The 24,026-nt window shown below is 45.6% G+C and overlaps 1 protein-coding gene across 2 annotated transcripts in view; it reads left to right on the forward strand.

Moving 5' to 3' along the window:
• Nucleotides 1–22,728, forward strand: part of TNR (tenascin R) — a 443,154-nt gene extending 420,426 nt beyond the window's left edge. Inside the window, exons 19-23 of one of the 2 annotated variants that reach the window (XM_003258925.4) lie at nt 367–518; nt 2,229–2,325; nt 7,738–7,899; nt 13,454–13,617; nt 14,527–22,728. In XM_003258925.4, coding sequence (XP_003258973.2) covers nt 367–518; nt 2,229–2,325; nt 7,738–7,899; nt 13,454–13,617; nt 14,527–14,646 — 695 coding nt within the window. In that variant the 3' untranslated portion in view covers nt 14,647–22,728. The remainder of the gene's footprint in view (nt 1–366; nt 519–2,228; nt 2,326–7,737; nt 7,900–13,453; nt 13,618–14,526) is intronic. The other variant, XM_030823942.1, reaches the window with a different exon arrangement.
• Nucleotides 22,729–24,026: the final 1,298 nt, after the last annotated feature.

The following is a 24,026-nucleotide window of genomic DNA, read 5'->3' on the forward strand; positions in this document are numbered from 1 at the left end:
TTAACACATCTTTGCCCTTCAAGGGGGAGATTTTTATTATCCCCATTTTACTGATAAGAAAACGGATGCCCAACTGATTTACTTAAAGTCAAATAAATAGGTAACTGGTGGAGCTAGACCATGAACCCAGCCCTTTAGTTCTCAGATCCCATGAAATTGTATGTTGTCTGATAAGTCTAACAACAGTTGTGGAAGAGAAATCCAAGATGTTGCCAAGTCCCCACACCCACACCTTGAGCTCCATTGAGGATTTCTTACAGCTGTTGATGATGTACCAGGAGGCCTGCTAAGACCTTCTATGATCCAAGGAGCTCTTGTACACTGAGAGAAAGAATCCTTTCTGGACATTGTCTATTTTCCTTGCAGGGGGCCGGGTGTTCCCTCATCCCCAAGACTGTGCCCAGCATTTGATGAATGGAGACACTTTGAGTGGGGTTTACCCCATCTTCCTCAATGGGGAGCTGAGCCAGAAATTACAAGTGTACTGCGATATGACCACCGACGGGGGAGGCTGGATTGTAAGTACAATCTGTGCTCTCCTTGCACAGAAGCATCCTCAGTGTTCTAGTCTACCTAGCTCAGGAGCTGCCAAGCCAACTTCACCATCCTTCTGGCCACCCTTTTATCACCCCCCACATGTCCATCTTGGGGCTCCTCATTGCCCTCAAGGCCCACGTTCAGCCGTCCAATCATATGTCTGGCCAGGCAGGGAAAGGAATAACTATATCTGTCCTCACAGAAGGAGGAGGAGGAAAGGACAGTTAAGTAGGAGGGTGCTGGGGAAAGGCAGTCACGGCTCTGTTGGGCCCAAGGATCTTGCCTGCTGAGAAATGCATCTATAATAAAGCAGTGGAGGTGCTGGGCAGAGTGGCTCATTCCTGTAATCCCAGCACTTTGGGAGGCCAAGGTGAGTGGATGACTTGAGGCCAGGAGTTCGAGACCAGCCTGGCCAACATGGTGAAACCCTGTATCTCTACCAAAAATACAAAAATTAGCCGGGCATGGTGGTGCATGACTGTAGTCCCAGCTACTCAGGAGGCTGAGGCAGGGGAATCACTTGAACCCGGGAGGCGGAGGTTGTAGTGAGATGAGATCATGCCACTGCATTGCAGCCTGGGTGACAGAGTGAGTAAGACTCAAAAAACAAAACAAACAAACAAAAAGGCAGTTGAGGAAAAGTATTTCTGTATGAGGAGGTGATCACCGCCACAGAGAGATGATCAGAAGCCTCCAGTTGAGGATTGCAGTTGGGAAAGCAGATGAGGGCCCAAACATGGATAGCTGACTCCCCTTCCCCATTCTTCCCAGGGTCTCCCTGGTTCTTCCCCAGAGCTGACACAGCCTTCAGGGAGCACCAGTGGTCAGGAAAAGAGAGACACTGTTTCCTGCCACCGCCCTCCTCCCATGCCTGATAGGGCAATACAGAGTGAGGGAAAATAAGGGCAGCCTCCTTAATGCAAGCCTGTCGGAGCAGCCGGGAGTTCCCACCACCTGGCCCTAAAGCAGCCCAACATTAGCTGAATCGCTTTAGGATGGAAAACCAGCCCCTCCACCCTTATTCGGATTCCCTCTCTCGCTCTGCTAACAGTGCTAGATGTTTCCTGGTGCAAAATGGGTAGGTTTTGAATGGTGATGTGCTCATAACAGCTACTCTTGGGAGACATTTTCTTTTATGTTTCTGACATATTTATGCCTCCTTCTTAAAGCATAATTGGAAATTGAGGCCAAGGCTGATATATTGGAGGTTAAATAAAATAAGCACTTAAACAGCTCAGAAAGTGAATGATATGCAATATTGCTTTGCCTGCAATAGGACGATGACAGTTACTAGCTGATGTGAAGTTGGTCCTGTTCTTTTGGTGAGAAATGCTTTCTACTGCACTGTGTAGTGCAAAAGATTCATTTGAGAGCCAAGCCTATTTCCCCTGATATTTAGCGCTTGAAATGTATCCTGAGTCCTTTCTACATTGCAGGGGTGCAAATTAGTGTCAACATCACACTGCAGCCTATTCATCAGGGGCCTCTACACTACAAGAGAAGTGCTCTGAGTGTCTCCTACAAAAACTGCTGTGTAAATACTGAGCTCTGCTCTGAAATGTTCCTTCTTTGGACATCTTTGTCATTGCAGATATAAAACCCAGTTATATCAATTGTACTTATCACAGTTTATTTGCCTTAGCATCTCTTTGGGTTTTGTTTTTGTGTTTTGTTTTTTCTTTCCTTCATAGGTATTCCAGAGGCGGCAGAATGGCCAAACTGATTTTTTCCGGAAATGGGCTGATTACCGTGTTGGCTTCGGGAACCTGGAAGATGAGTTCTGGCTGGGTAAAGCCTCCTTATTGCTTTCCCTTGATGTGCTTCTCTGGCTTTTTGCCCATCTCTCTCCTTTTTGTGTCCATCTGAGATTATCAGAAACCCTGTGTTTGTTGAGAAGCTAACAGCTCCTGAATTGCTTTCAGAACCTCTTGCTCTGTTTAGCTTCACTATTGATCTGTTTTTATCTTACTGTGGTGTTTTCCTCTTTTCTCTGTCTCTTCCCATCCTCATTAATAGTCTCTTATTCTGATGGGTTTTGACATGAGGCTACTACAAAGAGAGTGAGCTGCCTGGTCGGGGAGGGGCACAGGGAGCAACAGGCTGCCTGGCCATTTTCCAGAAGCAAGGCAACCAGCCAGCCAGCCTGCAGGTCAGGGGAGAAATGAGGCCATCCACTCTGCTTAGTTCCTTGGAGAATGTGATTACCTGACCTGGGAAGGAAAAGGGAAAAAAATGAAAGTGGCATTAGAGGTGACTGGCAATTTCCTAGAGGTCTGACACCGGCAGGAAATATAGATCAAGAACCAAACTGGCATGAGATGGTAGACACACATCCAAGCCAGGCAGATGGTGGTGGTGCCAAGTTCTGGAAAGTGGTCCATTTATTATGACCTGTGTCCCCCTCTTAGTTAGATTTTCATAGTGATGGATAAAGGGAGGTAGAGGAAAATATTAATTATCAAGTTCCATATTTGTGTTCTCCTGTCTGTCTTCCCTACCACTATCTCATCTCATCTTCTTCTCCTGGATGCCTAGCTAACAAGCTTCTTACTGGCCTCTCTGCCTCTAGGACCACCCCATTGTCCACATGGCTATAATCACCCAACAGGTTCTTCTTGCCTTTTGCACAGATAAACCCAATTCTCTGAGACAGCATTATTGCAGTAAAGAAAGAGTTTAATTAACACAAGGCCACCAAGTGGAAGGACTAGAGTTATTACTCAATCTCTCCAAAAACTCAGAAGCTAGGGTTTTTATGGATAATTTGGTGGGCAGGGAGCTAGGGAATGGGTGCTGCCAATTGGTTGGGGATGAAATCATAGGAGTGTGGAAAATGGTTCTCATGTCCTGAGTCTGCATCTGGGTGGGGGTTGCAGGCCCAGTTGGGTCATGTGTCACTGGTCCAAGTGGGGTCACTTGGTTGCCTGAATGCAAAAGTCTGAAAAACATCTCAAAAGACCAATCTGCAATAGTGCTGTTATCTATAGGAGCAACTAGGAAAGTCACAAATCTCTGGCCACATGACCCTGAGTATGTGGGTCCCATGACCCATAGAAACTATGCCTGCATTTTAGCAGAACTCAAGTCCCTCCTGTAATCCTAATCTCTTGGCCTTTCATTAGTCTTACAAAGGTAGTTTCAGTCCCTGAAAAAGGAGGGGAGCAGTTTTAGGGAGGGACTATTATCATCCTTGCTTGAAAATTAAACTTTAAAATAAATTCCTCCCATAGTTAGCTTGGCCTATGCCCAGAAATGAGTGAAGAGGGCAGCCAGCCAGTGAGGCCAGAAGCAAGGAATCAGCCATGCTAGACTTCTCTCACTGTCATGATCTTTGCAAAGGTGGGTTCACGGCCACTATAATGATCTTCCTCACACCCCAAATATGGGCGATGGCTAATCCGCTTTGTAAAACTTTTCGATGACTCCACATTACCACTAGGAGAAGGCCCGATGCCTTAGCCAAAGTACAGGCCCTCTCTCACCTGCCTCTGAAGCCTCCTCTACACCGTAAGTACCTCACCTGCTCTTCCCCCTACTCCTCTCCAACACCAAACTCCACACATACACAACCCCCGATGCTTCCTCTGCCAGGAGCACTTCTAGCCAACTGTCCCCCTTTCCCCACATGCCTTGTGTGGTGAGTGCCGTCTGTGTATATTCAGAGACACAGCTAAGCACCTTCTCCTCCACAGAGCCAGTCCTCACCAGTTTTCTCCCCCATTGCCTGTGGGAGAAGTGGCCACTCCTTCTTTTGTGTCACAGATCATAGTGTCCATTTTACTTCCTGTCTATCTCTGCTATGTGAGCTTCATTGAGGGCTGGGACCACCTCATATTTATCTTCTAATCCCATTACCTATATAGCTATGACAGTGCCTGAGAGATAGTAGGTACCTAAAATGTAGATAATCAATAAACTAATCAATGATGAGAATTAATTGAATGCATATTAAATCCACAGATTTTTGTTTGCTGATATAGACAATAAAAATGTAAGGTAAATGCCATACAAAAACATTGACATAAAAGTCAAACAAATTGAAAAATATTCTTACCTTGAAAGCATCAGCAAGCAACTTGGGAGACAAGTGTAATACCCATGAATCAATACATCCATAAGCAGACAGGACTCGTGTTTCCCAAAGCTGAGCTGCTGTATACCACTTTCACAATTTGTGGCATATTTTCTGAAATACATAAACTATCATGCACTTAAAATTTCTATAGATTACTCTTTAATTAAATCTATTTTTAAAAGAAATGTTATAGCATTGCCAAAAATAGAAAGCTAGTTATCATGTGCCATAAATAAAAAAGAAAACCTCAAAAATAAATGCAATTAAAAGAAAATTATATTAATAGTATTAAATGAGAGTTAAATACAGGGACTCCAAGCCTGTTGTTGCTGGCAGTGGTGGTGGTATTAAAAATGGAGATTAGGAAGTGTTTCATGCTTTTCATGCTAAACAAACCACTAAAATACTAGAACAAAACTGAGACTGTGGGTGAAGGTTAGGATCAGGGTTAAGGTATCTCCATCTATTACAAAAGACTGAGATTAAATTTGGAAATACCTTTCTTCCTATTATTCAAGGTTATTTAGTGCCTTATATATCTCATGTCATCAGAGATGCCATCCACACTGGGTAACACTGTTCTAACCTAAGAGTCACTGAAAAGAAGGCCACAGATATTCAAAGAAGGAAGAGACCAGCTTCCTGGAGAAGGCACTGAGGGATGAGTCAGTCAGAAGAATGGAGGAAGGAAAGGGATGAAAAGGAGGGAAGGCAGCAATTCTTCTGACAACCGCAAACTTAGGCCAGGGAGGAAACCCATCCCCAGTGAGGGAAAGAAAACAATGAGGTGAGTGGGTTGAATAGAGGCACAGTAGGGAACTTAAAAATCGGAAATAGAAGTCTTCACTTGATGATGTAGCTAAGAGGGAGACGGAGGGCTCTTGAAGAGGCTAGGCCTGGTGTGGTGTAGTTTGGGAGCAATACTCAAGTTGGGGATAACACTATGACCCATAGTTTATGTACTATATGGGGTTCTCTAGAAGCAGAGATCGAAACAGGGATTCTTGTTCAAGTGACTTACTGGGGGACTTCACTGGAAAGAAGGGAATGGGGGAACAAAAATAGGGCAGAGAAAACTGCAAAAATGTGGTTTTGGCTGGAGACTCACTTCAGTGTGATCCCTAGGGAAGCTTGGGAGCATGAATTGCTCCTCAGAGCTGGTCACCACTTAGGCAAGGAGGCCAAGCTTTTGTACCCCTCCACATCAGTCACTGATGGAGGTCTGCTCCAAGGCATGGCGGGAGAGAGCTTAGCTTCCAGGATGAAGTGACTCCCATTTGCTCGAGGGCAATTTTCCAAGAAGAAGGCAGCTACAAATTGCTAACAGCCAACACTTGTAGCAGCTTGGGGGATGGATCTATCTGCCAATTAAAGAAATCCCGGCAGAACAACATGAGCATCTACTACATCTGCACAAGCACAAGTCTAGGGTGAGTTGTGGGTCAGCAACTCAGCCAACAGCAAACAGCAGTCAAACAGCCTTTGACTTATAATCAAGGTAAAGCTCTAAGTCTCAAATGGGACAGGAAAGCCAAAAGATCTGGATGACCTTCAGCCAATCATTTCACCTTTCTTGGACTTTAGCTTCCCCTTCCACAAAACAAAGACACTGGCCTGAGTAACCACTAAATTCCCTTCAGTCTCTGCAATTGTTTGATTCTAAATCACGGCATACTCAAGTAGATATCAGATGTCACAGCAAAGCAAGGGGACCCTAGTTCAGTAAGCAGATAAAAATTAAGACTCAGAGAAATTACCAGCAACACAAGATGAATGGTTCAAAGTTTGGGCAGTTAGATCAAAATTGGAGAGTCCCAGGGCATGGCTAATCATGACAAGCAGGCAAGAAAATGTATATAAGAAAATATCGGCCGGGCACGGTGGCTCATACCTGTAATCCCAGCACTCTGAGAGGCCGAGGCGGGCAGATCACAAGGTCAGGAGATCGAGACCATCCTGGCTAACACAGTGAAACCCCATCTTTACTAAAAATACAAAAAATGAGCTGGGCATGGTGGCAGGTGCCTGTAGTCCCAGCTACTTGGGAGGTTGAGGCAGGAGAATGCTGTGAACCTGGGAGGCGGAGCTTGCAGTGAGCTGAGATCATGCCACTGCACTCCAGCCTGGGCAACAGAGAGAGACTCCGTCGAAGGAAAGAAAGAAAGGAAAGAAGGGAGAGAGGGAGGGAGGGAAGGAAGGAAGGAAGGAAGGAAGGAAGGAAGGAGGGAAGGAAGGAAGGAAGGGAAAGAAAAAGAAAAGAAAGAAAGAAAGAAAGAAAAAGAAAGAAAGAAAGAAAGAGAAAAAGGGAAAGAGAGAGAGAGAAAAGCAAAGAAAAAAGAAAAGAGAAAGAAAGAAAATATCGCCAAGGGGGATCTGGAGTCTGCCTAACCTGGGGACTTACTTACAAAGGTTTGCACCTTACAAGAATATAATAGACCAAGGCCTGGGAAGGTTAGAGGCAAAGGAGGAAGCAGATGAATGAGGGTAACTGGCCGAAAAGGCCAGTGGAAAGGTAGCAGTGCAAATGTAGCAGGCAGATTGGAGAGAAAGGGACTGGAGTCAGGAGGCAGAGAATAATATTCTATGACCTGGCTGTGGAGCCCCAGGAAGCCTAGGCTGAGGGCAGGAGAGGCAGTGTAGGGAAAGGTCGACAGAGCCCTTCCTACATGCTACTAGGAGATGTTGAGATGTCCCAGATGCTCTGAACTCCTCTAATCAATGTTTTCACCTCTTGCTTACAATCACTCATGCCCAAGGACTCACACCCACGTAATACCTCTTGTAATTTTCTTCTAGTACCATGGTTTGGCAGAGGAGATGAGAGGGGACAGGGCCAGGAATCCTGAGGCTCAGGGCTTGTCAGTTACTGGGTCAAGAGGAGGTATTAGAACCCCTGAGTTTTCTGTGTTGGAAACCCATCAGCAGACCTGCACTGTCCTCTTTGCAGGAAGAAATTCAGTCTGGCAGGGTCCATTTGATAACAACCTGTGAAGCACCAAGAGCAAAAGCAATCTGGAGTCCCCTCCTCTTCCCTGTAACATGTTTTGAGGCCACAGACGCATTTCCCTCCCATTTTCCAAAGCTGCTGGGGGCCAGTCTCAGTGCATTTTTGCTCTTCTCCACAGGGCTGGACAACATACACAGGATCACATCCCAGGGCCGCTATGAGCTGCGCGTGGACATGCGGGATGGCCAGGAGGCCGCCTTCGCCTCCTACGACAGGTTCTCTGTTGAGGACAGCAGAAACCTGTACAAACTCCGCATAGGAAGCTACAACGGCACTGCGGGTACCTATGACTCCTGTGCAGACCCCAAAGGCAGTGGGCGTGGGACAAAAGCCCCCAGATTCTAGGTGTAAGCTGCCTCAGGAAGCAGCAGCACCCACAGAGTTCCTGCATTCACTGCTGGCCAGGGAGAAGGGCCATGCCATTGGGAACCACTGGCACTGGTCCCAGCTCTCCCTGACCACTCACCTAAAAGCAACTGTGCAGGACTTCAGTTTCATCATCTGGAAAATCGTAATAAGGATACCTGCCCTACTTCACTGAGTAGTCAGAAAAAAATCAGCGGAGTGAATGTACTTTTAGGATTTAAAAAAGATGCAATGTGAAGTTGAAGAAGGATTGTTTTCTTTGTCTAAATTAGTCACTATGGGCTCTTATGCAGTGAGAGCAGAATCATCTATTGTCTGGGTAGAAATCTCCCATGCAATGACATCCAGGAGAACCATCTTTGAAGTAGTGCAGATCATACAGATGTCGCCCCTCTCTGAGATGCCCCCAACACCCCACCCTGGCCATCAGTGGTCATGCGAACACCTGGTCAAGGAGCAAACGATGCCACTTACCTGTTCCTAATTTGCCATGTTTCTTTTCATTCCTCCTCGAGAACCACATAGAAGGTCAGGTTTTCTGTGTAGATTTTTACAGGATTTCTGTCAAGCAGAACAGCCATCTCATGAAGCTTGGTTGCATTAGTAGTCTTTTCAGAACATAACATCCAGTCTGCTTCTTGGGCTTTGCCAGTCTGCTTCCCGTGTTCTGTTATAACACATTTCATAAAACCTGCTTTTTCAAATATTCTAATGTTTGATACTTGGCATTATTGGCCCTTTCATTAACACCAGTTGTAGGGTTAAATGCTGGTGTATAATTTTAACAACACTTTTATGACTCTTGAAATTAAGAAAGCATTAAGGTGTTGTCCTTCCAGTTACTGCATCTGTTCAATTATTTCTCTTCTTAGCCAGATACTCCAAAGAGAAGACATGCTTTCCTTTATTATGCCCACATCTGAGATCATTTCCAACACCAATGAGATCAGCCTGAAGTGCCCCCAACAAAAGGCCCAATTTGACACACTTTGGGCATAAAATAGCCACTGAAATGGAGCATATTAAACAAGATGCCGGACTAAATCATTTAAAAAATCACCTGATGCTATTCACTTCTAAGATTAGAATTGTGCCTGTAGAAAAGCTATTCTGATTTCTCCTACAGGAAAAGAAGCCAGCCCTCCAACTTACCTACAGCACCCCCTCCCTCCCTCCCTCCTCTTCATCCACCTGTGCTTTCATCTGCCTTGCTTGGGCCTGGCCCTTGCTCCCTCTGTTCCAGCTCTGCCTTGCTTCGGGGCCTATGGAGGCCAGGAGAGTTGGACTGCATGCTATTCTCATGTCTCAAGGCAGATCCTGCCAACAGTTTGGCTGTTCATCATCAGCTAATTAGGGTCTTATCTCTCACCTCGAATATTCAGTTCATCTTCTTCAAAAGATGAAAAGCTAGGCTTCGTTAGGCTGCCATCCCCTCTAGGCAACACCACACAATGGTTGTTCTTTCTAGATCAGAAGGTTTCTGGGGGAGGAAGAGCCCATCCCCTCTCTTCTGGCATTTAATATCACCCAATTCTCCTAGACCTTATCTTTAGTAGTGGCCTTCTGAATCAACCCATCTCCAGGGCCTCCGATCCAAATTCAGCCTTTTCTCCTGCTCCCCATTTCCCAAGGCTGCAAACATTCAAGTCTCTAGGACGCTACTTGGATCAGAACTGAAAATTCCAAATTAAATTATCAATCAGAGGTTGTCAAGCAGCTCCTAAAAGTTTACTGTGCAAGTTGTGAGGACTCAAAAGAAGCATAAAACATGGCCTTTACAAAAACTAAACGTCTAGTTTTAAAATGAAACAGGATGTAACTCATCACACAATCAATGGTACTCACTTACTAGTTTTTTCTGTTTTTGTTTATGTGTTTTTGAGATAGAGTCTCACTCTTTCACCCAGGCTGGTGTGCAGTGGCGTGATCTTGGCTCACTGCCAACCTCCGCCTCCCGGGTTCAAGCGATTCTCCTGCCTCAGCCTCCAGAGTAGCTGGTATTACAGGCACATGCCACCATGCCCAGCTAATTTTTGTATTTTTAGTAGAGACGGGGTTTTGCCATGCTGGCCAGGCTGGTCTCGAACTCTTGTCCTGTGGTGATCCACCCGCCTCGGCCTGCCAAATTGCTGGGATTACAGGCGTGAGCCACTGTGCCTGGCATCTCATTTCTAGTTTAAGAGGTGTTCATGGAAGAGGAGTCTGGGTGGTGGAGGACGGCATCATAAAGGCAGCTGCATTTGACTGGGATCCCCATGGTAAGGAAAACAAACCCTGGAAGTTACAGAAGGAGCAGATGCTGTGGAGGAGGGGAGGCTGTGAAGGGACTGGCAGAGCAGGGCAAAGTGTAAATTCAGGAGGAATAGAGAAGATTGGTGAGGCGAATAGAGCCAGATCCAGAAGCTGGAAAACCAAGGGGCAGAGGAATTCAGTCTTAACATGGTAGCAGTGGAGGGCCATTGTAGGTCCCAAGAAGAAAAATAGAAGCGGGGTTTAGGAAGATCCCTGTGACAGCCACAAACAGGATAAAGTAAGTCCGAGTGAAGAACATAGAGCAGCTGATGGCTGCTGCATCAGACCTAATAGGAGACAATAGGAGTCTTGACTAATGTTGGAAATTAAGAAAAAGGTATTACAAATCTGAACAGTGGTTTGAGAGACAGAAACCTGGACTTAATGTGTTAAACACATGAGGTGGCTATATGAGGCAGAAATGGGAAGGGGAGCCAGGCTTTGGGAGGATGTAAAGACCAACATTGGGAGCAATCTGTGACAGTGGAAGGCAGCCTCAGAGTGGAAGCTGGAGAGAACTGCTCCAGGGGAATAATGAAGACAAATTCTAGATGACAGAGGGAGACACAGGGAGTGAGAAGATAGGATGTGAGTGGAGACCGCATAATCAAGGAACTGATGGTGAAAGAAATAATCATTAAAGAGTAGGATTAATCTAAGAATTTTTAAGACAAAGGATATAAATGTGACTTAGGGTGAGAGGAGGTGAAAATTAAAAAAAAAAAAATAGAAGTAAAAGGGCTGGGCTCACGCCTGTAATCCCAGCACTTCGGGAGGCCAAGGCAGGCAGATCATGAGGTCAGGAGATCGAGACCATCCTGGCCAACATAGTGAAACCTCGTCTCTACTGAAAATACAAAAATTAGCTAGATGTGGTGGTGCATGCCTGTAATCCCAGCTACTTGGGAGGCTGAGGCAGGAGAATCTCTTGAACCTGGGAGGCAGAGATTGCAGTGAACCAAGATTGTGCCATTGCACTCCAGCCTGGGCAACAGAGCGAGACTGTCTCACACACAAAAATAAATAAATAAATAAAAAATAAAAAGAAAAGAAAAAGGAAAAAGTAAGCAACATGTTTTAACTTTTGCAGGATCTGGAAGAGATGGGAAAGAGTGAGTTGCAGATGGTGGGGTTAACTCTAGATGGACATAAAAATCTGAGTCCCTGGAAACTGGAAGGGGAAGACGAAGAAGACAGAATGAAGATCATGACATGTTGAGTTAGGGCCTCCCCAATGAGGGCGTCAGCCTTCCCTATAAAATAAAGATCAGCCTCGTGAGAGTTAAGTTGTGGTGGGAGGCATCGGAGGCATTGAGTGGCCACTGTGAGCCTAGACTCAGAAGCCACGGAATCAGAGTAGGTCTTTCCTGGCTTAACGCAAGCTCAAAAGCACCCAAGACCTCTTTCATTCAATAAATAGCATGAGCCCCCTTCACAACATCCCTAGCCACAAATCCTGATCCTGCTAAAAGTTGTACCAACTGTTATAATTTAATTACAGTCTGATCCCTCACCTTAAATACACAGTTTACCAGAGCCCCATGTACAATATCCCCAAAAGAGAACACGCAGCTTGTTTGCCCCTCAGAATAGAAATCTCACCACCTCTTTAAGCAGTCTATTCCACTTGTGAACACCTCTAATGTTTAGGTAATTTATCCTTGTATATTTAGCCTAAATATGCCTCTCTTTTTTAAGTTCTAGGGTACATGTGCACAACGTGCAGGTTTGTTACATATGTATACATGTGCCATGTTGGTGTGCTGCACCCATTAACTTGTCATTTACATTAGGTATATCTCCTAATGCTATCCCTCCCCCCTACCCCCACCCCATGACAGGCCCCAGTGTATGATGTTCCCCACCCTGTGTCCAAGTGTTCTCATTGTTCAATTCCCACCTATGAGTGAGAACATGCAGTGATTGGTTTTCTGTGCTTGAGATAGTTTGCTGAGAATGATGGTTTCCACCTTCATCCATGTCCCTACAAAGGACATGAACTCATCCTTTTTATGGCTGCATAGTATTCCATGGTGTATATGTGCCACATTTTCTTAATCCAGTCTATCATTGATGGACATTTGGGTTGGTTCCAAGTCTATGCTATTGTGAACAGTGATGCAAACATATGTGTGCATGTGTCTTTATAGCAGCATGATTTATAATCCTTTGAGTATATACCCAGTAATGGGATGGCTGGGTCAAATGGTATTTCTAGTTCTAGATCCTTGAGGAATCACCACACTGTCTTCCACAATGGTTGAACTAGTTTTTAGTCCCATCAACAGTGTAAAAGTGTTCCTATTTCTCCACATCCTCTCCAGCACTGTTGTTTCCTGACTTTTTAATGATCGCCATTCTAACTGGTGTGAGATGTTATCTCATTGTGGTTTTGATTTGCATTTCTCTGATGGCCAGTGATGATGAGCATTTTTTCATGTGTCTGTTGGCTGCATAAATGTCTTCATCTCTACCTACTAATCCTCATACTTCCCCACAGAATTTATTTAATTTTTTTCTCAATAGCCCATCAAATATTTGGTGAGAGTAGACAGGCCATGTCTCCCTCTTGAAGTCCGCTCTTCCCCAAGATACAGCCCAGATGTCCCAAGCACTTCTCCTTTGACATGGTTATGTTTTTTTCATCATCCCGTTTTTTATGGATGAGAATTCTAATTTGCTGATGCCCATCTTCCCATGTGGCCTCAAGTTCGGAATGTGATTTCTTACATGTCATCTGAGCAGGCCTGGTGAGCCTGGGAGAAGCCAGGCTGAGGCTGCATGGTGGTGACCCAGAATGGCCCAAGTCTGCCTGGCTCATCACCATCTCCTCTGAAGACAGGAGGAACCATGAGTGGCCTGTGTCCCAGTGCAGGCCTGGAGGAAACAGCTGAGGGTTGGGGGCAGGGTGGGCAATGAGATGGGGCTAAGTGGAGAAAATTCTCAGCAAAGGTGGTCAAAGAGATTACGACGTGGGTTGGAGAGAGTAGCATGGAAGTGTTGGCCCCAGGGGCAAGGTGGAGTAAGAGTTCAGTACAGCCACACTGAGAAACTGGGTGGAAATGAAAAGGTTCCATAAGTGGAAGCCAGGTTTGCTGGAAGTGGGTCAAATGTCCAGAAAATCCTGATAAAGTAGTGACAAATGGGACAGCCTAATGAATGTATCTTTTTTGCAGGGGACTCCCTCAGCTATCATCAAGGACGCCCTTTCTCCACAGAGGATAGAGACAATGATGTTGCAGTGACTAACTGTGCCATGTCGTACAAGGGAGCGTGGTGGTATAAGAACTGCCACCGGACCAACCTCAATGGGAAGTACGGGGAGTCCAGGCACAGTCAGGTAAGTGATGCTCCACCTCTGCTACGAATGAGCCAGAGCTGTGGAATCCGTGCTCCCTTAGCTTTATGTTTTAAAGGCACACGTAAGTCCTTCATTTCCCTTTAAAAAGAAAGATTTGGAGTCTTGAGAAAAATAATGCAGACAATGGGATAAGATCAGGATAGAGTAGAAGCCAGGGGAAGGAAAGGAAAAGACCCAGGGGCCAGAACTTACCCAGAGAAGCCCTTGATACCCAGTCAAGTTCCATTTCATTCCCTTATCCAGAAGATCCCGTGAAGAGAGCTTATCAGTTCTGAGGACAGCTTCACAGACTCAACTTTACCCTAAAAACGGTCCCAGGAAGGTAGACATCGAAAATACCAGTGTAAACTGGACAATCTTTCCTTATCAGAGACCACAAGCTTATAGGCTGAGCTGGGTGACAGGGAGACCAGCATGAGCAATTAGACTTTCTAACTGGTAACACTGAAACAGCCCACATCAGGGAAGCCCCTCAGTTCTAGGCAAACCAAAAGGGTTTGTCACCCTAGGTGGAAACCGCCTAAGTCTCTCATTAAGAGTGAGCAGTCAAACACAGTTATTCTCTTCCAAATGCTTCCACCCTGTTGGTATTTCATAACCATCTACTGGTGCATGCCACTCCTGGAAGCCAAAAACAAAGCTGGCAATAAGGAATGACCTGCAACATGTGCCCTGGAAAGACCCGGGCCACCAGCACATTTAAGGAGAAAGCTGGAAAGAGACTCTGCCCCTTTCACTTTATTGGGAACTCGGCCTCGAAGCTTCATGTTAGCTGAAAATAGCTAACCCCACATTGTGGATTCCCTAGTCCCATAATTACCCTTTTTTTTGAAGTGGGGCGTTCCATGGAGGGGGATGACCTGACATGCTTATCTTTCTCACGCCTAGGGCATCAACTGGTACCATTGGAAAGGCCATGAGTTCTCCATCCCCTTTGTGGAAATGAAGATGCGCCCCTACAGCCACCGTCTCATGGCAGGGAGAAAACGGCAGTCCTTACAGTTCTGAGCAGCGGGTGGCCGCGAGCCAACCAATCTTTTCTGTCATTTGTTTGTATTTTATAATATGAAACAAGGGGGGAGGGTAATAGCAATGTGTTTTGCAACATATTAAGAGTATGTGAAGGAAGCAGGGATGTAGCAGGAATCCTTTGGCTACCATCTGCTCTTGGTTTCTGCTGCCCTGGAGCCTGACCCTCAGTCTCCATTCTCCTTCCTACCCAGGCCTCCTCAACCTACACCTCCTTTCCCACCAAGGAGGAGAAGTAGGAAGTTTTCTTAAAGGGCCAATTCAAAGGCAAGTCGTGGAGTGCAGATTGTTATGGTGACAGGCACACACCTTTTTCTACCCTTCTTCTGAGATGTCCTCTGCCTTCCGGATATTTGTGATTTTGTCACAGCCTGACGTGGCCAGGTTCTCACGTGGCCCAGAGAAAAGAGCCTCAGCAGGAGAGGTTTACCAACAATTCCCCTTAAAAGGAAACAGATCAACTATACCACATCCCAACAACCCAGGTTCTTTTTCCTTCCTTCCTTCCTTCCTTCCTTCTTTCCTTCCTTCTTTCCTGCCTTCCCTGCTTCCCTCCCTTCTTTCTTTCTTGACAGTATCTCACTCTTGCTCAGGCTGGAGTGCAGTGGTGCAATCTCAGCTCACTACAGCCTCGACTTCCTGAGCTTAAGTGATCCTCTCATCTCAGCCTCTTGAGTAGCTGGGACTACAGGAATGAGCCACCATACCTGGTTGATTTTTCTTTTATTTTTTGTAGAGATGGGGGTCTCACTATGTTGCCCAGGCTGGTCACAAACTCCCGGCCTTGAACAATCCTCCCACCTCAGCCTCCCAAAATGCTGGGATTACAGGCTACAGCCACTTCATCCAGCCCCAAGTCCTTTATAATGGGCCAAAGATTCTCATCTTCTGACACTCTTACTATACCAGCCACATGTCCTGTTACCTTTCAAGAACAGTGGCTCTTTTCTGGCCCTGATGGAGCCTTTTGCCTAATCCCATCCTGTCTTAGACCCCAGAGCCTCACAAGCCCAACCAGCATTTTGGAATCTAGTTCCCAAGGCATTGCCTGCTCCTGGCCCTGGGTGGCACAGTGGCTATGTGCCTGTGAGTCATCAGCCACTGCCCCCACCCTCAGGTCAGACAGACAGTCACTTTCTGCAAAGGTAGGAAGGGGAGATGGTTGTAGTTTTTAGCACTTTTGGGTCAGGCATTGAGGAAAGGACTGAAGAAGTCAAAATCAGGGCACTGCCGTAGAGATTATAGTTTCCATGGGAAACACAGATCTTTCCTAGCCCTGTTTTCTCCATTTCTGGTCCTATTTGTCACAGATTGTTTTCTTCTGAATTGCAAACCAAAGGCCTCATATCCATCTTCACCTAAGCCCTCCTTAGTATAGGTGGCTTCATAAGAGTCAGAAGAAGAAGGTATATGCCCAGAGAGCTATGCCCCTGACTGATAATCCTGGAAAGAGGTTGAATTTTTTTTTCTTTTTTGGTCCTATGGGAAACAGGAATGACCTTCTTAATGAGGTGAGATCATGAGAAGCCTTTCCATCTTCTTTTACTATTCTGCCTTGGAAAGGAAAAATGACAACAGCCAAAGGAAATTACATCCAGATATCCAAAGGTGAATAGGTGATAACTGTGGGCCTACTTCCCATTTCATGAGATGCACTGTCTTCACTAGCACGATTTGATTCTTAAGCCCAAGAAAGCTAGAGGCTTTAGAAGCCATGACCTTTCAATTTCTCCTCCAAATCAAATGTCAGCAACCATCCCCGCAACATCTGCCCAAATCCATGCCCAGTTCCCTGAGCTGTCTTCTCCCTTTCCTCTCTCATTCCTTGAGGCCCAGCACCATTTTCTGTAGTGCCTATGTTTGTCTGACCAGGGCAGTGTGTACCTTTGCCAACCAGTTACTGGATGAGCCTGAGTGCTGGCAATTAATGGAAACATCCTCACTCTTACCAAGCTTTGAGAACCAGGATGAACAGTCCCTTGGGCTGACCATCATGCCTTGGACCTCATGGGGATGCAGCCAGCCACTGTTGACTGGAGGCACTCTCCTTGCCGCAGGCTTCTAGGCGTTGTCCACTGCTGCAGTGTGGATGTGACAGGCATACCCTGAAAAACCTAGGCGCCACTTCCATTTCTCAGTTCACCATGGGCTTCAACAAACTGGGAGGAGGAAAAAACAGAAACAGATCCTTTCAACAAGCATGTAAATTACAGAAGACTTACCTAGAGGCCGGGCAACAATGAATAGTAGGAAGCACATTGAATGGGAAACTTGAGGGCTGAGATACAGGCCAACAGCTGTCATCTTAGCTACGTGACATCGGCTGGGTTGTTTCACCTCTCTGGGCCACAGTTTCTTCATCTGTCAGATGAGAGATTAGACTAGAATGAGTTCTAATTTCCCTTTCAGTTTTGACAGTCAACGATCCTAATCTGTGATCTGAAAACCTGAGTAGAAATTGGCATGGTGAGACAGTACAATTAGGTAATGAAAATTCACTAGACTCCCTGTTTCATGAGGAAAGAAGGAAGGAAGGGAGGGAGGGAGGGAGGGAAAGAAAAGAGAGAGATTGATTCAGGAGTCATAAATAAAACACACACACACACACACGAAAATACTACAGAAAAGATCATGCCGAGTGAGAGGCTGAACTCTTTTTGTCCATAAAAATAGAGACCAGGTAGCTGGGTGGTGCCAGCACAGCCCACTTCATCAAGGAAGTTGAAATGGAAAAAGATTATGTGTTGTCAATTCAGGTGAAGTCAAGAAACATCAGTGGAAACCAAAATCTTCCTTTTATTGAAACCATTCTACACTATGGAACATTTTTATAAATAGTACCAGCGGCATTGCATAGCTTTATTTTGAAGCAAGAAGGAGACTTCAAAGATCAGCTTATTCAACCCTCTATAAAAGGATTTATAGGTTCCTTTTATTTAATAGGGTGATTTTCTCATGAGTTTTCACCACGTTTAAAAAACACTGTGCCCCACTCTCATCCCAAGGTCTATGGTCAACTTGACTCAACGCTCTTAACTTTCCTCACTGATTCCTGCTTATCCTGCTCCTCCAAGCACAACTGCATTTCCCAAAGGTAGATCCAGTAAGCAATACTCGCAAAGCACCCACCCTATGCACACAAGTTTCCCTAAAGGGACTCAAAAGGAATCGAGGTAGACCCTTCTCAGAGGCTGTTTAACTGCAGACACATCAGGATACGTACTAATACCCAAAACCAAAACCACCACCAACGACTGCAATAGATTCACTGTCTAGACCCAAGGTCCAGGCAGTTTCCCTTTTTTGCATTTCCCCAACATACAAAGATAGTTTCCAACATGTCAGACGCACATTCACCAGGGTTATTTCTGGAAGGTGAAGGGGTCAGGTGTAGAAGAGGTGGCAAGAATGACAAGTCCGTGGAAAACTGCTGGCCTTGGGACCACAGTGGAGGTCCTTGCTAAGTGTGGCCACAAGGTGGCAGTCACCTCCTGAAACCCTGTGTGAAACGTCAGCGGGGTTGAGAAAGGCCACGTCCCCAGGTTTCCAGGAGAGCCAAACCAGGACTCAGGAAAACCGGCCAGCTGATTTGTATGGGAGATTGATTTGTAAAAGAACAACAACAACATATGGCAGCAAGGAAATGCCGAGCAAACATCTACAAATATTTGAAGCCACCTGTCCCTCACCTACCAACTTCCCCCTCTACTACTCATAAAGTGGTAGGGCTCCTCACACCCCGCTTCCTTCCACCTGAGAACCAACCAGCACCCTGATATTTCAAAGCCAGACCTAAATAACCGTGGTTGCCAATGAGCTCAATGCCAAACCAAACAATCCTAATCACATTTTTACTTTTCAAATCCAGTCCCAGAGCAGAGCTGTAGATTAAGGGACAAAAAGTCATTGTGGAATCTTTTCAAACAGCTCTTGTAAAAGCGTCAGTTGGGAAAGAGTTTATGAGTTCCTCTTTGTCCTTTCCTCTGGAGAAAGACGGAACGTGCAAGAACACTAGATACACCAAACTATGGGTGTTGAAATAGACTAGCTGGTGACCCGGATTTGCAAATACCCCTGGGACAGGAAAACATTTTTTCTTTTTCTTTTTTGTAACCTCCACCCAGAATTTCAGGAAAGGTGGGGTCACATGCCCAGGATATATGGTATTCTACTGCTTGCTTTCTTATCACCAGAATACTATTCAATCTAATTCTTAGTTCCATGTCTTTTCTTCCAAGGAGGTAGGGCATGGGGTTGGGGGACACTTTCCACCTTCCTTGCATCTCACTGTCCACTCTTAAATTTTTATTAAGAAACCTCTGAGAGATTCAAAATTCAGTTCCGTTTCAATAATCCCAAAGAAGTTGGGATAATTTGTTTTCACTTGCTTCAAACTTGCCATGGCTGCAGGAGGAGTCTCAGCACCTCAGAGGAATGGGGCAGATGTGTGAAGTCTGGAAGTCTGTCTCCCACCCAGATGCCAGGAGCTGCATACTCAGTTCTGCCTCACTTCCCTGATGGTCTGCTTTCATCCAGGTTACCATGACAGAGAGGGTCTATCCGCTAAAGAAAGCTGAGTTACAGGCTGGCCCCTGGGGTTGTGCCTGTAGCCTCTCTTTGACCACATTCCTGAAGATGTTTAGCTGAATGCCTCCTCAAACCTTTGCTTCTTCCATAACCCAATCCTACACATATGTGATAAAGCTTTCTTCAACAATACTGGGGCATTTGGACACTACCAGTCCAGATGAGAACTCACAGACCAAATGAAAACTTTCAAAAGCAAGCAGGGAAAGTAACTCCTATATGCTTTAAGATGATGTATTGGTGTAGATTCAGGTCCAATTTGAAAAAATGTCTCTGGTTCTTTCTAATTGTATCCACTCTGGATTTGTTTATGCCAGTTCTACATTTGTCAAGCTTTGAGAAACAGGTGGAAAGAAGAAAAATATAAAATTAAGAAGAAGCTGATGGATCATTGGAGATTCAAAACAAGCCTTCTACCGGTGGCGCCACACTAAAATGCAGAGACCAGGCAGGAACAGCCATGGGTGAGGAAGCAGCATTGGCTTCTCACGTTCTGGCCTCCAGCCTCCCACCAGAGCTTCTGCCATTCACCCACTTAACTTGAGGAGAAACTAAGGCACTGAGGCCTGTCACTGCACTGAAAACCAGAAGCAGAAGGACTTTCTTTGTTTGCTCAACCAGTTCTGCCTGGATCTCACTTTTGCGTCACCAGTAGTCACAAGCCTGATTTGTCATCTCCAGCATTCTGTTTATTTTTTTAAGGTCAATCGTTGCCTGAAACATGACTTCATTGCACCTGCAGCACTTCATTGTCCAAATGTCCTTGGCAAACCTCACAGTCTTTGGACAGTGTTGCATTTTCTCCAAACGGGAAATCCTCCCTCCTTCCTCAAGCTTAATAAGGCTCTTGCAGTGCATCCAAATAACACAGCTCTTGTCCCTCAGACACACTCGGCCCCCTCTGATAACTTCATAAAACAGCTCCTTATTGTCTGGGCCATGAAGCCAGGCTAATGCTAAAGTTCCAGTTCAGAAACATTTAACTCTATTATTATTATGAGGCCAGCTCTCCTGGGTACTGGCACTCACTCATTGGCACCGTGGATTCAGGTCAGGTGGTGCAAACATCTTCCCTGAGAAGCAAGCCATACACCCAACAGGTCTAGAACACCTAGGTCACAAGAAAGGGTTTCAGTCCAGAGGCACTGTCAGTAAGTGAACGCATGGACTATTATATTCTTCCCATCACTGGTTTAGCAGCCCCCAGGGAGACCCTGTGTTGCTCTTTAATATCCTGACACTGAGCACTAATGTGCTCAACACTGCCTCCAACAGGCAAATGTTGGAAATACACTTTCAGAGCTGGACGGGACTCAAGATCATCTAATATGATCCTCTCATTTTATTTCCTCTCAAGGAAACCAAGGGCAAGAAAGTTTAGGCAATTTGCTCACATTCACACAGGCAGTTAGTAACAGAGCTGAGTTCAGGTCTGGTATAAGCTTTTTAATTTGATTCTCCCCAAATGAAGACTAAGATAAACAGCATTTATTGCATACCTACTATTTACCAGATACTGTGCAAAGGGCTTTACATATATTACTTTACTAAATCCTCACCATAAACTTTAAGTCAGGTTTAACCATTTTATAGAAGAGGGAATGGAGGGCCAAGAAGGTTAAGTAACATGCTCAAAGTCACACAGCTACTAAATAGAGCCATAATCTGAATCTTTGTCTAATTTTGAAGCCCTTGATTTTTCCACTTCATGAGGCTGCTGTTTATATTTATTTAGCCGAGTGACCACCATCTTGGATTTTACTAATATTCTTACAAAGGGGCTTTGATGCCACTTCCTCTGACTTTTAAGAAAAGGAAATTCTTGCATTATTTTTGCCATGTACTCCAGGGGACCCTCAATCTCATCATCATGGGGAATAAGAAACATCCTGACATCTCTTTCCTTTTCTTTCTTTTTAAATTTGGTAGATGAGGAAGAGGGTCCCCAACAGAATGAGAAGGGGAAGATAAGAACCAGAACATAAACCCAATACCCCCCACCTCACTCTTTTGGGAACATCCCAACATTAGAAGAGTGGGATATCCAAAGTCATTTCTTTCAAGCTGGAGCAGGCAGTGCAGCCAGGATTGAGGAAGGAGAAGCCACAGAATAAACATGGCACATGTTCTCAGAGCGGCAATTTCACTCCAGAATTTGGGAAGAAAAGATTATATTATTAGTGTATTCAAACCAGTATGGATAGCACAAATGCAGATATCCTATAAATTTTTAGGCTAACACCAGCAGGTTGTAGACTGATTTAGGCTACCTCCTTCCAGACTCCCGGGGTACAAACACCTTCACAGTCCCCTGCGGGAGTACGTCAGTGGAAATATTTGGGGAATGAGGCTAGAAGGCAGGAGATACATTCATTTTACTTATCCCCCTGCTTTCTTTTCCTCACTCTTTACCTGCCCCACATCCCTAGTGGGTGGGAAGGCATCAGAAGACAGTTGGCTACAATCTCAGCTTTCTTTGCTACTTTGGGGAATTTAGAAGGAAATCAGTACTTGGCAACCTGGTATTTTTAGCTGCCAGGCCAAAACTCCAGACATAAACCCCTTCCCTTTAATTGAATGATGTTTATATATAAAGGAATAGCTCTCCCCAAGAAAGAACCCCAGAACACTGGTTCCATTCCAGTGTGGGGATTCTTGGGCAGCAGTGACACCTGTGCATTAGATGCAACAGACACTTCAATTCCTGCAAAAATGTCGGCCAACTAAGTGCTCCTTTACCAACTGCGGAGGCCCAGACTCACAGAACGGTCCCACAGACTCAAGGTTTAGAATCTATGTGAGTCTATTCTGGTTAACACACAGGCTCCTCCTTCCAATCATTCACACACACACACACACACACGCACACATGCATGCACACATACACAGGTGCACATGCACAAACACACACATCTAATGATTCCAACCTCGAATACTCCCCAGACCCATGGGGATGCCCAGGTACCCTAAGCAAATCACTGTGACACTGAGGGGGTCATTAACTGGGGCTCCGAGCAGCTGAAACCCACCCTGGTGGTCTCTAGATTGTTGTTCTGAGAAATCACAAACACCAAATCCTCCAGTCCCTCTGAATTTGAGTTTGTCATTTTAACCTTTAACAGCCTTTTCAGGTAAAAATAACAAAGACCAATTTACTGACTTTGTAGCTACAATGAGCTTGAAAAAGCGCTTACTTAAAAGAAAGACTGGAAGGAAGAAAAAAAAACAAAATGGAGTGCATACTCCTCAGACGATGCACACTTTAATTAGCTAAAATAAAAATAAAAATGTACAGAGGAAGGGAGAGGAAAAACCAACTTCCCTGATCCTTTCATGGCACTGTAGCTCAAAGACTGGAATCTCTGCTTGTTAACCATTGTTAACTAGTATTTTTAGTCCTGGTTGCTTTTAGCCTCTGTATAGTTCCTTTTTTAAACACATTTTCTATACGTTAATAAAAGATCCTGAAAGAAAGATGCGTGTCTTCTGAGTCCTAGGGGCATTGGGGGGCGTGTCTGTCTTAAAGATGGGCCTGCCTTCTTTTCTCTGGGCCTCCTCTCCTTAACGTTTCCGGCCCGCTTCTGCCAGCCCATCTTCTCCACATCACCCTTTGGGTGGACTGTTCTCCCCCATGGCCCTGCTCCCCCATCTATGCCTCTTGTCTGCCCTGTTTCTGTTCTCTCATTATATCCTAAATATCTCAGCCCCCTTCCTCATTCTTCCCTCCTTCTTCTCTCCTCTCTTCTACTCTCCTGCTTCTCTCCTCTCTTTGCATCTTTCTCTCACTTTGCATCTTTCTCTCTCTCTTCCTTTCTCTTTCTTCCCTACCTTCCACCCACGTTGAGAAATCATAAACACCAAATCCTCCAAACCCTCTGAATTTTATTTTGTCATTTTAACCTTTAACAGCCTTTTCAGGTAAAAATACCAATTTCATCTCACCCTTTACTTTTACTATCAGAAAAGGTCACCAGTGGGTGGTGGTCTCTGCTGCCCTAGCATTGCCAGACAGGCCTTTTGTACAGTTTTGAGTCCTTGATCAGCCACGGAGACGGTGACTCACTGCCCACCTCCTTCCAGCCTCGTCTCCTGGCTCCCTCAACCCTGAAGTGCCCAGGGGTGGTCTGATCCCCAAGGCTCTAGTGCCATCTGTGGGTACTGCCGGAGAACATTTGACAGGCCCGGCATACTGAGCCAGCCTGCCCTCCACTCAGTCAGCTCCTCCACTGCCAGGTTCTGTTGCTCTGCCTGGGAGCAGCTCCAGCTAATGCACCATTAGCCACTGCCTCTCAGCCTTGGTCACTTGGAAAAACCTTTTCCCTTTCTGTCCCTTAAAAATGGACCCAGTGCATAATATAAGATCAACTCTCACCTCTGGGTTACATTAAGACCCCAGTCAGAGAACAGCCCCAAAAAGAGAGTCATGAGGGGAGCTTCTTCCAGTCCAGTTCCAGGAGCACAGGCAGTCAGGAAGTGCAGAGATCACTGAGTAATGGTGTAGGGTAAGCACCGCAAACCCAGACATGCTCTCCCATGCTGGAGTGGGCAGGGGGATATTAGGAGCCTGTCCGGGGGAGGTCGTATGACAACAGAAATTATCCAAGGGAAAAAAAAGAGGTGGGAGCCTCATGAACCAGGGTCAGGGGCACGAAACAGCAGAGCCTGCTGGAACGGGGCCAGGTGTGGTTTAGTACTCATGTTTGCTTGAAGTTCAATCACAGAGCCAGGAACAGAGTTGGCATTGTGAAGACCCAAGACCACAAAGGAGAGAC

The sequence above is a fragment of the Nomascus leucogenys genome, chromosome 12 (assembly GCF_006542625.1).
Source record: "Nomascus leucogenys isolate Asia chromosome 12, Asia_NLE_v1, whole genome shotgun sequence".
NCBI classification, from domain to species: Eukaryota; Metazoa; Chordata; class Mammalia; order Primates; family Hylobatidae; genus Nomascus; species Nomascus leucogenys.